The sequence below is a fragment of the Phacochoerus africanus genome, chromosome 6, assembly GCF_016906955.1.
Source record: "Phacochoerus africanus isolate WHEZ1 chromosome 6, ROS_Pafr_v1, whole genome shotgun sequence".
Taxonomy (NCBI): Eukaryota; Metazoa; Chordata; class Mammalia; order Artiodactyla; family Suidae; genus Phacochoerus; species Phacochoerus africanus.
In genome coordinates, this window is record NC_062549.1 from 633,734 (window position 1) to 647,995 (window position 14,262).

Genomic DNA, 14,262 nt, shown 5'->3' on the forward strand with positions numbered 1-14,262 from the left:
AGCCATTCGGGGGTTTACCCGCCGCTCAGTCCTGTCTTATGCGCCTACTGGCTGTGTCGCCTGTCCGTCATCCTCTCCGCCGTGCGAACACGCCTTCCCCGCTGGCGCTCATTGGCCACGGCCCCCGCCGGCTCCGCCCCAGGTGGCTGCCGGGGTTCCCAGGAGGAGTTAGCGGACTAGTGAGGTGTGGGCAAGACCGGGAGGCAGGGCCCGCGGCTGGAGGTCGGCCAGAAAGGGCCTGGGAGCGGTGTCTGGCTCCAGCCAGACGCGGACCTCTGTGCTGCAGCCCCCGCCCGACCCTTTGGGGCCTTCCAGTCGTGGCCAGTGTTTTCATCCTTGACACTTTGCCCCGGGTACGGGCCTCCAGGCCCAGTCTCGCCCTCCCGAGTCCGGAGACCCTCGGTCGTGTCCTTCCTGGGCGAAGCGGGCGGGTCGGGCTCCGACGCTTTGGCGGCGCCCGGAACCCCAGGCTCGCGGCTCCAGTTTCCGGCCGGCGGAGGCGCTCAGCTCCCCGAGGCCACGGAAGCGGGCTCAGGGGGCCGGGCCGAGGTCGGACCGGAGATGGCGCCTCCAGCGGGCGGCGCGGCCGCCTCCTCGGACCCGGGCTCGCCGGCGGTGCTCTTGGCCGTGCACGCCGCGGTGAGGCCGCTGGGCGCGGGGCCGGACGCCGAGGCACAGCTGCGGAGGCTGCAGCTGAGCGCGGACCCCGAGCGACCGGGGCGCTTCCGGCTGGAGCTGCTGGGCGCGGGACACGGGGCGGTGAGTGGGGGCAGCCGGGGCGCCGCGGTGCCGGGGGCCAGGTCCCGCCGTTCGCCAGCAGCGCCCGGGAGCGGTTTTTTTCCTTGCTTCTGTTGACTCGCCCGTAGCCTGGAGGTAACGCTGGTACCTCCCTTCGTAGGACGGCTGCGGAGGTTTCATAAGATAATACGAGTAAAGGACTTGGGACAGTGTCAGTGGTCTACACACGTTACCTCGTGTTCTTTTGATCATCTTGCAGTGTGCGCTGGGGGCGAGGCACTGAGCCCGGACTCTCCCCCTCCTCAGGTAGGTTTGGAGTGGCCCTTGGAGTCAGTTTACTACACCGTCCGAGGCCCCAGCCAGCATGAGCTGCAGCCTCCACCAGGAGGGCCTGGGACCCTTGGCCTGCACTTCACGGATCCGCAGGAAGCTCAGCGGTGGGCAGCCCTGGTCCGCAGTGCCACCATGGAAGGACAGAATGGTCAGTGCCCTGAATCGAAGATTCATTTGATTGGCCAGAGACTGTGTCAGTGCTAGGAGAAAATCGCAGTAGCCCCGTCCCCCAGGCCTGGGTAGGGGACTTAGTGCTTAGTGGGAAAGCTGGACACGCCTTACCCACTGCTGAGGTTCTGGGGAGATACCCAGGAGGGAAAAAGTAAAGCGCTGGCGCTTGGGGTCCCAGGCAAGTGCAGAGGGCAGAGCAGGCGGGCCCTCGGGACCTGGGTGAGGAGCTAGACTCTATCAGAAGCAATGGGAAGCTATTCAGCAGTAGAGTGACAGCCGTGATTCGAGCTACCTAAGACTGGGTGAGGTCTGAATGCATGTGAGTGCCAACAGGTAGGGCTGGAGAGAAGGAGCATGTTTCCAGCGATGCTTAGGAAACGGACGGGCTGGGTTTCATGGAGGTTTAAAAGATAGAGTTAGTGGTTGAGCCAGGAAGCTGCGAGGACAAGCTACTGGAGCTTGTAGCTAGAGGGCCTGTCTGGAGGGCCTGGAGGTGTCAAGTTCTGGAACAGACGGGAGGGAAGGGAGGGAGGTGGATCTGGGCTGGAGCCCAGGCTTGGAAGAGGTAGAGGCTAGGGGTAGAAAAGGTCAAACCAAGGTCACTAAGAGAGAGCAAAATGCGACAAGAAGCGGTCGGCAGGCACACGGTGCGTCAGGGAGAGTCCACAGATGCATCAGAAGAGCTGTGCGAGGGTGGGAAGGGAAGAAGAGCACACGTTGAGGGGAAGTGAGGTCGAGACAACATCACCCGCGGAGGGAGAAGGGCCTTTTTCTTTCATTCATTCACTCGTTCACTCACCAGGCGTGTATTCAGCACCACTAAGCACTCTTTTAAGGCCTCAGAGATCAAGTATGAAGCAAACTTTATTTTTTCTTTCTTTTTTAAATTTTTTTCTTTTTAAAATTTTTTTTCTTTTTTGAAGCAAACTTTTTTCTCTTTTCTTTTCTTTTTTCCCCCCGCTGTATAGCATGGGGATCAAGTTCTCTTACATGCATACATTTTTTTCCCCCACCCTTTGTTCTGTTGCAACATGAGTATCTAGACAAAGTTCTCAATGCTATTTAGCAGGATCTCCTTGTAAATCTCTTCTAAGTTGTGTCTGATAACCTCAAGCTCCCGATCCCTCCCACTCCCTCCCCCTCCCGTCAGGCAGCCACAAGTCTATTCTCCAAGTGCATGATTTTCTTTTCTGTGGAGATGTTCATTTGTGCTGGATATTAGATTCCAGTTGTAAGTGATATCATATGGTATTTGTCTTTGTCTTTCTGACTCATTTCACTCAGTATGAGAGTCTCTAGTTCCATCCATGTTGCTGCAAATGGCATTAGGTCTTTCTTTTTTATGGCTGAGTAGTATTCCATTGTGTGTATATACCACATCTTCCTAATCTAATCCTCTGTTGATGGACATTTGGGTTGTTTCCATGTCCTGGCTATTGTGAATAGTGCTGCAATGAACATGCGGGTGCATGTGTCTCTTGTAAGTAGAGTTTTGTCAGGATAGATGCCTAAGAGTGGGATTGCGGGGTCATATGGAAGTTCTATGTATAGATTTCTCAGGTATCTCCAAACTGTTCTCCATAGTGGCTGTACCAGTTTACATTCCCACCACCAGTGCAGGAGGGTTCCCTTTTCTCCACAGCCCCCCCAGCACTTGTTATCTGTGGACTTATTAATGATGGCGATTCAGACTGGTGTGAGGTGGGATCTCATGGTAGTTTTGATTTGCATTTCTCTTATAATCAGCCATGTTGAGCGTGTTTTCATGTGTTTGCTGGCCATTTGCATGTCTTCCTTGGAAAACAGTCTGTTCAGGTCTTTTGCCCATTTTTCCATTGGTTGATTGGCTTTTTTGCTGTTGGGTTGTATAAGTTGCTTACATATTCTGGAGATTAAGCCCTTGTCCGTGGCATCGTTTGGAACTATTTTTTCCCCTTCTGTAAGTTGTCTTTTTGTTCTCTTTTTGGTTTCCTGAAGCAAACTCTAAATTCCTGTTCTCTTGGAGCTTACATTCCTAGAGGAGAGGCAGCCACACACATTCACCAGGCCTGGAGCTGGGTGCTCCTGAGCAGAGACTGCAGCATATGCCCGGGACGGGCACCAGCTGGAGAGGTTTTGTTTGGAATGACAGCAGCCTGGGGTGTTTCATGCTGATGGTAGAGCCCAGAGAGACACCAGGGGGAGCCCCCCTCACTCTGGGCTCCTGGTGAGCAGGAGGGGCAGGCTCCTTCTGAGGACCTGCTTTGGTTGTGCTGCGAGGCCAAAGGAGCATCCTGGCTGGCTGAGAGAAGCGGCCTGGCCTCTGTAGAGGAGGGGCGTGGGGGGGGGGGGCGGAACTGGGCCGCAGAAGGGACCAGAAGGACTCCAGAGCCCAAGGAGAGGCCAAATGCCACTCTGAGCCGGGTCTGCAGGGACCTCTGGGGTTTGCGAGGGCCAAGGCAGAGCCCTGGCATAGGCTGAGGGGAGGGAGGAGACGAGAGTCCTGGGAGGCTGAGGTCAGAGCAGAGGCCTGGGTGAGTACTCAGCTGGCCACTAGATCTCCGGAGACCACCAGCCACCCCACGTCTTCCCTCCTAGGCTTGCCCCCAGCCCTAGGCCCAGATACGTGCCCTGTTTCCCCGCCCAGTCCCCTTGAGGTGCCCACACCCAAGGCCCCCCAACCCAAGGTGCATCTTCCCTGGAGCCCTGGAGACTTGTTGGAGAAAGGTAAAGGCAGGTGGCTGGAGGGGGTTGGGGGGAGCAGCCCACGGGGGGCTGTGATGGCTCCCCCTCTCCCCTTGCAGAAGAGCTGGCAGGGCGCCTGGCTCAGGCCATAGAAAGTGGGGATGAGAAGCGGGCAGCCGAGGCAGCCGCCACCCTGGCCCAGCACCACGCGGCCCTCAGGATCCAGCTGCAGGAGGCCTGCTTCTCGCCTGGCCCCGTCAGGTAAGGCCCGGGACCTCCTCCTCACCCTGTCCTCACGGCCCTCTCGGGTCCCCCATCCTTAACCTCGACCTGCATCTCGGCCCAGGCTACAGGTCACGGTTGAAGACGCTGCATCCTCTGCCCATGTGTCACTGCAGGTCCACCCCCACTGCACCGTCAGGGCCCTCCAGGAGCAGGTGAGCGTGGGGTCTGGGGAGCCCTGCTGGGGGCGGGGGTGCTGGGTGACACGCTGCCACTCTGCCCCAGGTCTTCTCAGAGTTTGGCTTCCCTCCGGCCGTGCAGCGCTGGGTCATTGGGAGGTGCCTGTGTGCCCCTGAGTGCAGCCTCGCTTCCTATGGGGTCCAGAGGGACGGGGACCCGGCCTTTCTCTACCTGCTCTCAGCCCCCCGAGAAGCCCCAGGTTAGTCCTTGGTTGGGGCAAGATGAGGAAGTGGGGTACAGCCTGGCGTGGTCCTGAGCCTCACCCTCTCCACCGCAGGACGCAATCCTCAGCGCCCCCATAAGATGGAGGGGGACCTAGGCCGCCTGTTTCCTCAGTCCTTGGGGCTGCCCCGAGCCCCTCAGCCTGCCAGCTCCAGCCTCCCCACCCCCCTTCAGGTGGGCAGGGGCCCGGGCAGGGTGGGCCCAGGCAGCAGTGGGCACTGACAGGGCAGGGTCAGCAGCAACTCCTCACCTCCCCAGCCCGGCTGGTCCTGCCCTTCCTGCACCTTCATCAACGCCCCGAGCCGACCCGGCTGTGAGATGTGTTCCACCCAGAGGCCCTGGGCTTGGGACACCCTTCCCACAGCCTCCACCCAGCAGGTACCAAGGCAGAGGCGGGGCTGGGGGCTGGGGTGCGGGGCGGGCATGGGGGCAGGGTGAAGAGCCAGCAGAGTGACCCATCTCCCGGCCCCCAGGTCCCAAGGCGAGAGGACGGCCCGAGGTCCCTGGACCCTCTTCTGAACCTCTCCGGGAACCTGTCCTGACTGCGTGCTGGGACGGCCACGAGTAGGGGAGGAGGCTGTGAGCTGGAGTCATTAAAGGCACTGCTGAGCTGGCTGGGCGCCCCTTCACTGCGCCTTTGTGGAGACCAAGCTGCTGGGGGGGATGGAGAGCAGGGGAGGGGGCTCCTCAAGAGCACACCTGGACCCCAAGTCCCTGGGGTCCTGGGAGCCATCCGCTCCCTGGCCATTGGCCTTCTGCTGACAGCCCTTCCTTTTCAGCCTGCACCTGTCCCTTGGGGTCCCCAGCTCCTGCCAGCCCACCTCCTGCCTCCTGCTCAGCTCCTGCCTTCCCCACTCCAGCCCCCACTTCTCTAGGCTTCCCTCCAGGTGGCCCCTTTCATGCCCCCCCCCCCAGGGGACAGGAGAAGCTCAAGTTAAGAGTCCTGAGCCAGGGCCCCAGGGCTACTGCTACGAAAACACTTCCACCACTGCCTGGCTCTGTGGCCTGGACCCACCCCAGCTGCCCATTCCAGGCGGCCTTAGTCTGCCTCCCTCAGCTTGCTCCTCGTCCAGCCGCCACCCGCCAGCCCTGCCTGCCCGCTTGCCCCAGAAGCAGCTCCCACCTGAGGCCAGGCCTCTCCCCTGCTGAAATGTCACCAAGGGACTCCCTGCTTCCCTCAAGATGAAGGCCAAGTGGTTTGACACAGTGACGTTGGCTGGTTACTCCAGCAGGCCCCCGGACCGCTGTGAGCGGGCCCTCTCCATTCCAACGGACGCTGCCACTTCAACTGGTTCTCCACTTCCGCACATTCAGTGCCGATGGGACTCCCAGCAGCAGTCTCTGCAGCTCAGTGCTGGCCACACTGCACAGGACGCCCCTGGGAGCTCGGAGGGCAAGGTCCCAGTCCCAGGATTCCCGGCAGACCTATCACACAACAGCTCACACGTGTATGTTGAGAAACTTAATTTATTTCCACGATGAGTGCCGAACCATCTGGAGCTAGAACCTTCCGTGCCCCTTTCCCTCTTGTCCCAGAGGAAGAGGGGCTTGGCCAAGAGGGCCAGCCGAGACCTGCACAGGTCCAAGGTGGCTCCTCGGCCTGAGGACCCGACGCCGTCAGGCAGGACAGCAAGCACACAGCAGGCAGGGTCACTTGGGCGGTCGATAGGCCAGTTTCCGGCTCTTGAGGACTGACCACTTATGCCGCTTCATGGCGTAGACGAGGGGCAAAAGCAAGCCCATCATCATCAGCATCTAGAGAGGAAGGAGGCTCAGAGGAGGGAGGCAGGAAGGACCCCAGCCCCTCTGCCAGGCCCTCTGTGCCCTCGGTCCACCCCTTTCACCTTGAGCCCCATGCGTTTGCGATGGTCGTGTTCGGGTTCAGATGCCCAGCGCAGGAAGGTACACACGTCCTTGGCTACCTGGGACATGGTAGCTGGGGTGCCTGGGTGAAGGACAAGTGGTGAGGGCTGCCCCTGAGGCAGCTTTCACAGCATCTTCCTCCACGGAACAGAGAGAGGTTCAGGAGCCCACAGCTTCCCCACCTCGCCCAGCATGTAGAAGGCCAGAAGCCACCTGTGAGCCTCCTCTGACAGACAGTGCCCCAGGCAAGGATGGTGCAGGACCCTTTGGGCCCAAGAACACAGGGGAAGCACCTCTGGCAGCAGGGAAAGTAGGACCCAGCTTGCCCATCCCCAGGGTGGGGGCCTCACCATCGTCAAACTCCAAGACTTCGTTGTAGATGGGCGGGGCCATGCCTATGGCCTGGCCAGGAAAGTAGGGGTTGAAGTAGAGGCCTTCTCGCAGCGACACTCCAGTGGGCGGCTCACAGTAGCCAGTGAGCAGGGAGAAGACGTAGTCCTCACCACCGTGCCTGGGGCCAGAGCAGGGTCTCCTCAGCCCCTGGCAGGAGGTGCACCCCCCCGCCCCCCACCGCCACACACCACGCTGCGGGCAGCTCAGGTACCTAGCTCGCACGATGTAGCTGAGGTCAGGGGGCAGTGCTCCGTTGTTGGCCGCTCGAGCAGCCTCGGGGTTGGGGTACGGTTTGGGGAAATAGTCAGACAGCTTTCCTGGCCGCATGAACATCTCCCCATCCTCGTTGGGGCCATCTTGAACCTCCACCTGCCACCGAGAAGCCCCATCATGAGCAAGCCTGCTGCCCAGCACAGCAGGAGCCCCAACCCTTGGGTCCTCCACACCCCCAGGTCCCCACCTCCTCAGCCAGGGCCTTAGCTTCCTCCTCGGTGTAGCACACGCCCACCAGGTGGCGATAGGCCACGTAGTCCATGCTGTGGCAGGAGGAGCACACCTGCTTGTATACCTGGAAACCCCTCCGGATGCTGAAAAGAGGGAACAGGTTAGGAGCATCCAGGATTCCACCCCACCCACTCCACCCAGACCCCCCCCAAGCCAGCCACACACCTGGTGTGGTCCAGGGATGAGAGGAGGCCGCGGTGAGACCACGGATAGCCGGGGGCGTGCAGCTCCAGGTCAGTGGCACTCACGGCCGAATGCAGAGCCACGGCCAGCCCTGCACCCCCTGCCGCCAGCATGCCCAACGCGGACAGAATCACTTTCCGCCCCCGGGACAGGCCAGACTTCGACGACAAGGATAATGCCTGCAAGAGCCCCGCTCAGCGCCTGCCAGAACACCACCCGGCCCTGCCTGGGGATCCTACCCTCAACGCCCACCTCTGCCAGCTCATCCAACTCAGCACTGGCCACCTCCCGCGGAACTTCAAACGCGCATCCTGCGCCACTGCCCTACCCACCCACCCCGCTGCTGACCCCTCGACCGTGACTCGGTCCTGAGAAGGGGATGTGAGGCGCGCGTTCTTGGATCCTGGGCCGGGAATCGGGCTACAGTGAGCAAGGGTGCTGGGGCAGGCCAAGGTCACAAGCAGATGGCCGAGGTCAGGCTGAGGTCACTTCAGGACGCGGGCCCAGTCTGGAAGGCCGGGACCGGAGAAGGCCCGGCGCGCCCCCCGGGGGAAGCCCCATCACCGAGCCGGCGGCAAGCCCGCCCCGCCGTCCCACGCGCGGCACCAGGCACCGGCGCTGCTCGGAGGGGTGGTTGCCGACCCTGCTCCCAAGCGCCCAGGGTCTGCAGACAGCGAGGGCCCGGCAGGGCGGGGGCCAGGTGCAGAGGCCGCTCCTCCGCCGCCTGGCCCGCGCCGGGAGGCTCCCCGCGGTGACCTTCACGGGGCTGCGGGGCGCGCGGCGGCCGTCAGGGCCAGCGCTCACCTGAGGTGTCCGCAGTGGGAGTTGCCCGGGCCGCGGGCCGCATAGTAGACCCCGCGCCCGCGCGCCCGGCAGCCCCGCACCCCGCGGGCCCAGCACCGCCCCGCGAAGGGAAGCCGCCGCTGCCGCCGACATCTTGGCCCTCTGCGGCGCGGCCGCCGCTCCCGTCGCCCTCTGCGGCGCCGAAACCGCCTAAGCCTCGCGAGAGCCGAGGAGCGCGGGGCGGGGCGGCGCGGGGCGGGGCGGGGCTCTGCCTGGCGGGGCAGCCCACCACCTCGCGGCGCTTCTCCTGTTGTCGTGGAAACCAGTGTCGCGTTTCCCTGTTACCGTGACAACGCCCAAGGACCCTGGTTTCCTAGTCCTGCCCGTGGTCTCACAGGCTGCTCCCCCCAAGGCCCCCAATCCGGAATCCACCGAATCTTCGAAGCCATCGCAGGCTTTGGTCCTGCAGTAAAATTTGGCGCGGTGGCTGAACACTCTCACTGCAAAGAATTGTCGTTATTTAACCGGTTTCAGGATCTTCTGGAAGGCCCCAGTCAAGCTGTCTCGGCTTTTGCCCCTGGCTATTAGCCTATTCCTTGAGGCTATTTGTTGGAGGCGATTACAGACAAGTGTAATTTCAAACTGCCCGAGGCGATGGATAACAGCTGGAGTTAGCCAAAAATGGCTCACCAAAAACATCAGCGACAAAAAAGGATACACCCAAAAGCAAACGGGAGTTCCCACTGTGGTTCAGCAGAAATGAATCCTACTGGTATCCATGAGAATGAGGATTCCATCCCTGGCCTTGTTCACTGGGTGGGGAATCCAGTGTTGCTGTGAAGCTATGGTGTAGCTCACAGATGAGGCTTGGATCCTGTGTTGCTGTGGCTGTGGCATAGGCCAGCAGCTGTAGTTCTGATTTGATCCCTAGCCTGTGAACCTCCAGATGCCGCAGGTGGGGGCTTCCCCCCCCCCCGCAAAAAAAAAAAAAAAAAAAAACACTTCTAAGGAAGAACTAGGGGACTTCCTGTTGTGGCTCAGCAGTAACAAACCTGACTAGTATCCATGAGTTCAATCCCTTGCCTCACTCAGTGGGTTAAGGATCTGGTGTTGCCACAAGCTGCAGTGTAAGTCACAGATGCTGCTGGGATCCAGGGTTGCTGTGGCTGTGACATAGGCTGGCAGCTGCAGCTCAGAGTTCCTATTCAACCCCTAGCCTGGGAATTTCCACATGCTGCAGGTGTGTTGAAAGAAAGAAAGGGAGGGAGGGAAGGAATGAAGGAGGAATTAAGAGAGTTCCCCAGTGGCTTAGTGGGTTAAGGACACAGTCTTGTCACTGCTAAAGCTCTGGTTACTGCTGTGGTGGCTTATGGGTTTGATCCCCAGCCTAGGAACTTCTGCATGCCATGAGTGTGGGGGGAAAAAAAAAAAAAAAAAAAAAAGCAGAAGAGGGAGTTCCCGTCGTGGCGCAGTGGTTAACGAATCCGACTAGGAATCATGAGGTTGCGGGTTCGATCCCTGGCCTCGCTCAGTGGGTTAACGATCCGGCGTTGCCATGAGCTGTGGTGTAGGTCGCAGACGCGGCTTGGATCCTGCGTTGCTGTGGCTCTGGCGTAGGCTGGCGGCTACAGCTCCGATTCGACCCCTAGCCTGGGAACCTCCATATGCCGTGGGAGCGGCCCAAGAAATGGCAAAAAGACAAAAAAAAAAAGGCAGAAGAAGAACTGGGGAACACAAATCCACAAGTCCACGGGGGCGTTGAAAAGCTCTACCTATTTCTGGAATATAGACAGTCACAAACATCAGTAGGGCTGTGCATATACTCATGAAAGACCTGAAAATGCCCCAAGTGCTCACTCCTGGCTGTTCTTGAGGTTGTGCACAGGGTGGTAGTGAAATTTAGGGCAGAGCTGTAAACTGCCTGGCTGAATTCTGAAAGTATGTCCCACATATACACAAAGCCACTTAATGACTGGGAGATTTCTTGGTTCCAGGCACTTAAGGAAATTTCTGTCTAATCATTAACTAACCACTAAGCTAACCAGGTAGAGACTTCAGTGGCTACCCATGACAAATAATAGACTTGGCAGAATTAGTTCTGAAGATACTAATAGGATTTCCATAGTAAGCAACAGTAACAAAACCTGGATTCTGTAGCTGCAGATATAGAATTGCCACATTGTATCATTTAAATTGTCTAGTTTTCAGCAAAATAAATAAATAATAATAATCGTGCAAAGAAATAAGAATAAATAGGGGGAAAAGAAGCAATCAACAGGAACTACACGTGGGGAAGGGTAACTATTTAAATATGTTCAAAGAGCTAAGGAAACAATCCTATCTAAACAACTAAAGGAAAGCATGAGAATAATGTCTCATCAAATAGAGAATGTCAGGAGTTCCCTGGTGGTACAGCTGGTTAAGGAGCTGACGTTGTCACTGCCGTAGCTGGTCGATGCTGTGTCACAGGTTCCGTCCCTAGCAAAAATCCTCCACAAAACATTAGCAAACTCAACCCAATGCTTACAAAATGCTGTACGTCTTTTTTCCCGGCGGAACTTATCCTAGGAAGGTAAAGTCATATCAGTCAATGTAAACATCCCTCAACGCAAAAGAGTCAATCGATACAACAGAATATTAATAAAGGGAAAGGGACAACGTGATCGTTACAGTGGACAGCGGAGAAAGCATTCGATAAAACCCAACCCATTTCCCACAAAGGGGCCTTCAAGGTTTTTCGGGCCATGCCCACGGCATGTGGAACTTCCAGGCCAGGGATTGAACCCCGGCCACAGCAGCGACCTGAGCTGCTTCGGTGATGCCTGATCCTTAACCTGCTGAGCCACAAAGGAACTCCAAGGAGTTTTGATTTTATCCCGGAGGCAACGGGCATCCTCTGAAGAGAAACGGGTGGACCCCAGGTCTGGGATTGGCGCAGGCACCAGGGGAGGAGGTAGATGCAGGGCGGGAGAGGTTCAGACTGGGGAGGGATGACTTAGAGGTGACGTTGGCAGTCAGGAGGTGGGGGAACCAGATGTGGCCTCAGAAGAGGGGCTTGAATGGGAGACAGAGCCCAAGTGTGGGCGTACAGGCTGCTGGAATCTGCAGAGCAGGTCCCAGACCAGGGCGCCCAGAACAGCCTGGAGCCCCCAGCCTTGAAGCCCCAGGTGGAATGGGGAGCTTGGCAAAGGGGCCGAGAAAAGCAGGACCCTTTCCCCGGCAGGGGGAACCTGGGCCACCCAGGGGAACTGTGGGAGGGTGTCTGCAGAGGGCCTGGTTGGGGGGAGGCGGCTGAGTCCTAAGGTGGGTCAAGGGTGGCCCGCCTGGCTTGGGACTTCCCCAGCCTCACCCGTCACAAGCCCCTGTGGAAGCCAACAGGTCTGCCCCCTGGAGCTCCTTCCTGGACCTCTGGAAGGGCTCCTTCTGATTCTTTCCTTCTTTCTTTCGAAAAGTACATATGTATGTTGTCAGGTCCCCGGCTCTGTGCTGGAAAAGAGGCAGCACGGTGGACAAGCCCCCGTCCCACAGAGCTTCGCTTCCGGGGTGTGGGAGGCGAGCGGCAAGGCCGGGAGCCCTTACACCAGGCACCGATTCTCAGCACGATACCCACGTGCTTTAAACCCACCCAGCTGGCAACCGCCTGCGTGCCTGGATGAGCTGGGCTCAGCCCCGTTTCCTCTCGTGAACCTAACCGGAGCGTGAGAAAACGCCAAAAACCACGGCTTAAACATGGTAGAAATCTGTTCCTCTCTCTCCTAAATGAAGCCGGTTTGGCAGGGATGGCTTTGGAAGGTCCGGGAGCCCCTCCTCCTCGCAGGCGCGCCTCCCATTCCAATTCCCAGGGCAGGAGAGAGAAGCCGGGCCGTCCTGCGTGAGGTGTGCGTGCCAATCACCCCGAAGCACCTGCTCCCGTCTTCCACTGGCTGCAGTCCAGCGGGGCGGCCTGTGCTTCTGTCGAAATCAGGGTTTCGACCGGGGAGCAGGGCTGCTGAGGACCAGCAGGTAGCAGACACCCTCGGAGCAGAGCCTTTGGGGCTCGACACGCGTCTTGTCCGCTGATCTCCGTTCTTACAGCCTCAGAGTTTCTGTTTTGAATGTACTGCATTCGTGTCAGCAATGAAATTCACGGCAGAAATCCTGTTTCCCAACAAACCCCTTGCGTGTACAGGATTCTGCACGGGTAGGCTCAAAACCAATGATCTTACAGCTTTTTGTCCCCTTTTGTATGTTTCAGGATAGAACGTATTTCCACGATTTGTTTTAAGTGGCTGCCTATGTCCTGTTAAAAGTGGCTAGCTGAAAACCAGCTATGATGAAAAAAATAAAAAAAGGCCGACTGAGGAGATCCTGTCGTGGTGCGGCAGTAATGAACCTGACTAGGATCCATGAGGATACAGGTTCGATCCCTGACCTTGCTCAGTGAGTTAAAGATCCGGCGTCGCTGTGAGCTGTGGTGTAGATTGCATATGCGGCTTGGATCCCGCGTTGCTGTGGCTGTGGTGTAGGCTGGCAGCTGCAGCTCCGATTGGACCCCCAGCCTGGGACTTTCCATATGCCATGGGTACGGCCCTAAAAAACAAAAAGCCAAAATAACAAACAAACAAACAAACAAAAAGGCTTACTGAGCCCAGAGCCCGGCTAGTGTCTGCAAGGGAATTTGTATTTGATCTCAATCCACAAAGACAGACAGCAGGAGACCACAGCACACGCAGAGTCCTCTACATGACTTGGAGGAAGGGAAGCCCACTGACAAGGGGCACCTGACTTACCAGGAGAGGGTCCCGAGAAGCCAGCTTGGGAGGCACTTGTCCGGGGATTGGGGGGCAGGGGCTGCAAGCCTTGCCCCAGCCCCAGGAACCAGACAGTTTGTTCAACAGTGACTGGGGGACAAATAGGCCAGGGATGGGATGCCGGCTACGGTGGGTCTCCGGCACCCTTGCCCCACCCCATCCCCAACAACCTGGACAGAATGCACCTGTCCCTTCAATGGAGGTCAGCGGGGACCCCTGAGATGACCCTGAGCAAACCCCCTGGTGCTGCCCCCCCCCCGCCCCCCGTCACTGTGGAGGGGATCCTCCCACAGGGAGACAAGCCCCGCCACGGAGGCTTGCCTGCATAGGGTCCTGGGTGCTGAAGCTCCCTCCTGGGACTTCTCAGGCCACCCCAAGCCAGGATGCGGTACTGAGGGACTCTCACCCTGAGCTGCTGCCCCAGGAGTGCCTGCGCCTGCCTTTCGGCACAGAGGCCGGTGGGCCTTGTGCTGGTCCTGGGCCCGGTGGGTGCCAGCAGGGGAACCTTGGTCCCCCAGCCTCATGTGGCCTCAGCTTCCCCGAAGGCCGACACTCTGCTGCTCTTCCCTCCAGAATGGACACTGGACACCCCAGTTCCTTTCTGGGGATTTGCAGCCTACCAGTCCCTTCCCCCTTGGGGCCTGAGTCGTCTCTGTACCCCTGTCCTGTGGTCCCTCTGCTGCTCTGGGTGGTACTAGGTGGGTTCTGCTGCCCGGCCTCAGCCCTGCTTCTCATGGGCACCTGCTCCAACCCAAGCCCACATCAGGCTTCTTGCCTTGGCTGGGCCTCCTCTGCAGGGATCTCCTGCAGCCTCCTTGCCCTCTCAGCTCCAGCACTGAAGATGGCGTGGTGTGTTCTCTGGGCGCCTCAGTGCCCGTCAGGCCCGAAGCCCTGCCCCCTGCATTTCCTCTTACAGGGCACTGGGCCACCTGGAGAGACCCCCAAGCTTGGGAGAGTGCACGTGCCAGCCCCACACCCCAAGTGTCCATGCAAGCCTCTCCTCCCAAGGCTGATGCAGCTGGGGCCCTCACTCCTCCACGTGGTGGGTGGACCAGAAGAGGAGCAGGGTGCCAAGCCCTGCAGGCAGAGCTTCCTGCCACAGGCCCTGGGGCCACACACGCACAGCAGGCAGCGGGCCGGGGGCCCAGAGCGCAGC

The 14,262-nt window shown here is 59.1% G+C and overlaps 2 protein-coding genes across 7 annotated transcripts; one reads left to right on the forward strand and one right to left on the reverse strand.

Moving 5' to 3' along the window:
• Positions 1-149: 149 nt before the first annotated feature.
• On the forward strand, positions 150-5,205 carry SHARPIN (SHANK associated RH domain interactor). 6 transcript variants are annotated; one of them, XM_047785642.1, is made up of 9 exons: positions 150-759; positions 1,045-1,219; positions 3,820-3,948; positions 4,026-4,167; positions 4,253-4,343; positions 4,450-4,567; positions 4,646-4,764; positions 4,849-4,968; positions 5,064-5,205. In XM_047785642.1, the coding sequence occupies exons 1-9, from the start codon at positions 562-564 to the stop codon at positions 5,130-5,132; spliced, it is 1,161 nt and encodes a 386-aa protein (XP_047641598.1). In that variant the 5' UTR covers positions 150-561; the 3' UTR covers positions 5,133-5,205. The 6 variants fall into 6 exon arrangements, 5 of the variants coding, with proteins under 5 accessions (XP_047641598.1, XP_047641596.1, XP_047641597.1 ...); XM_047785640.1 differs by having other exon boundaries at positions 152-759; positions 4,414-4,567; XM_047785641.1 differs by having other exon boundaries at positions 152-759; positions 4,029-4,167; positions 4,414-4,567.
• Positions 5,206-6,041: 836 nt separating this feature from the next.
• LOC125130127 (cytochrome c1, heme protein, mitochondrial) lies at positions 6,042-8,505 on the reverse strand. The gene is made up of 7 exons (XM_047785655.1): positions 8,338-8,505; positions 7,516-7,712; positions 7,307-7,433; positions 7,058-7,215; positions 6,804-6,964; positions 6,435-6,535; positions 6,042-6,345 (listed from the first exon to the last, which is right to left on the reverse strand). Exons 1-7 carry the CDS (start codon positions 8,467-8,469, stop codon positions 6,241-6,243), a joined length of 981 nt encoding a protein of 326 aa, XP_047641611.1. The 5' UTR covers positions 8,470-8,505; the 3' UTR covers positions 6,042-6,240.
• Between the last annotated feature and the right edge of the window lie 5,757 nt (positions 8,506-14,262).

Excerpts from the sequence above, each read along its gene's own strand:
- SHARPIN (XM_047785640.1), top strand. The coding sequence starts at position 562 with ATGGCGCCTCCAGCGGGCGGCGCGGCCGCCTCCTCGGACCCGGGCTCG. Across the intron at positions 1,220-3,819 it reads CACCATGGAAGGACAGAATG|GCTTGCCCCCAGCCCTAGGC; the intron begins GTCAGTGCCCTG and ends CTTCCCTCCTAG. Across the intron at positions 3,949-4,025 it reads TGGAGACTTGTTGGAGAAAG|AAGAGCTGGCAGGGCGCCTG; the intron begins GTAAAGGCAGGT and ends CTCCCCTTGCAG.
- LOC125130127 (XM_047785655.1), bottom strand. The coding sequence starts at position 8,469 with ATGTCGGCGGCAGCGGCGGCTTCCCTTCGCGGGGCGGTGCTGGGCCCG. Across the intron at positions 7,434-7,515 it reads TCATCCCTGGACCACACCAG|CATCCGGAGGGGTTTCCAGG; the intron begins GTGTGTGGCTGG and ends CCCTCTTTTCAG. Across the intron at positions 6,965-7,057 it reads AGCTACATCGTGCGAGCTAG|GCACGGTGGTGAGGACTACG; the intron begins GTACCTGAGCTG and ends CTCTGGCCCCAG.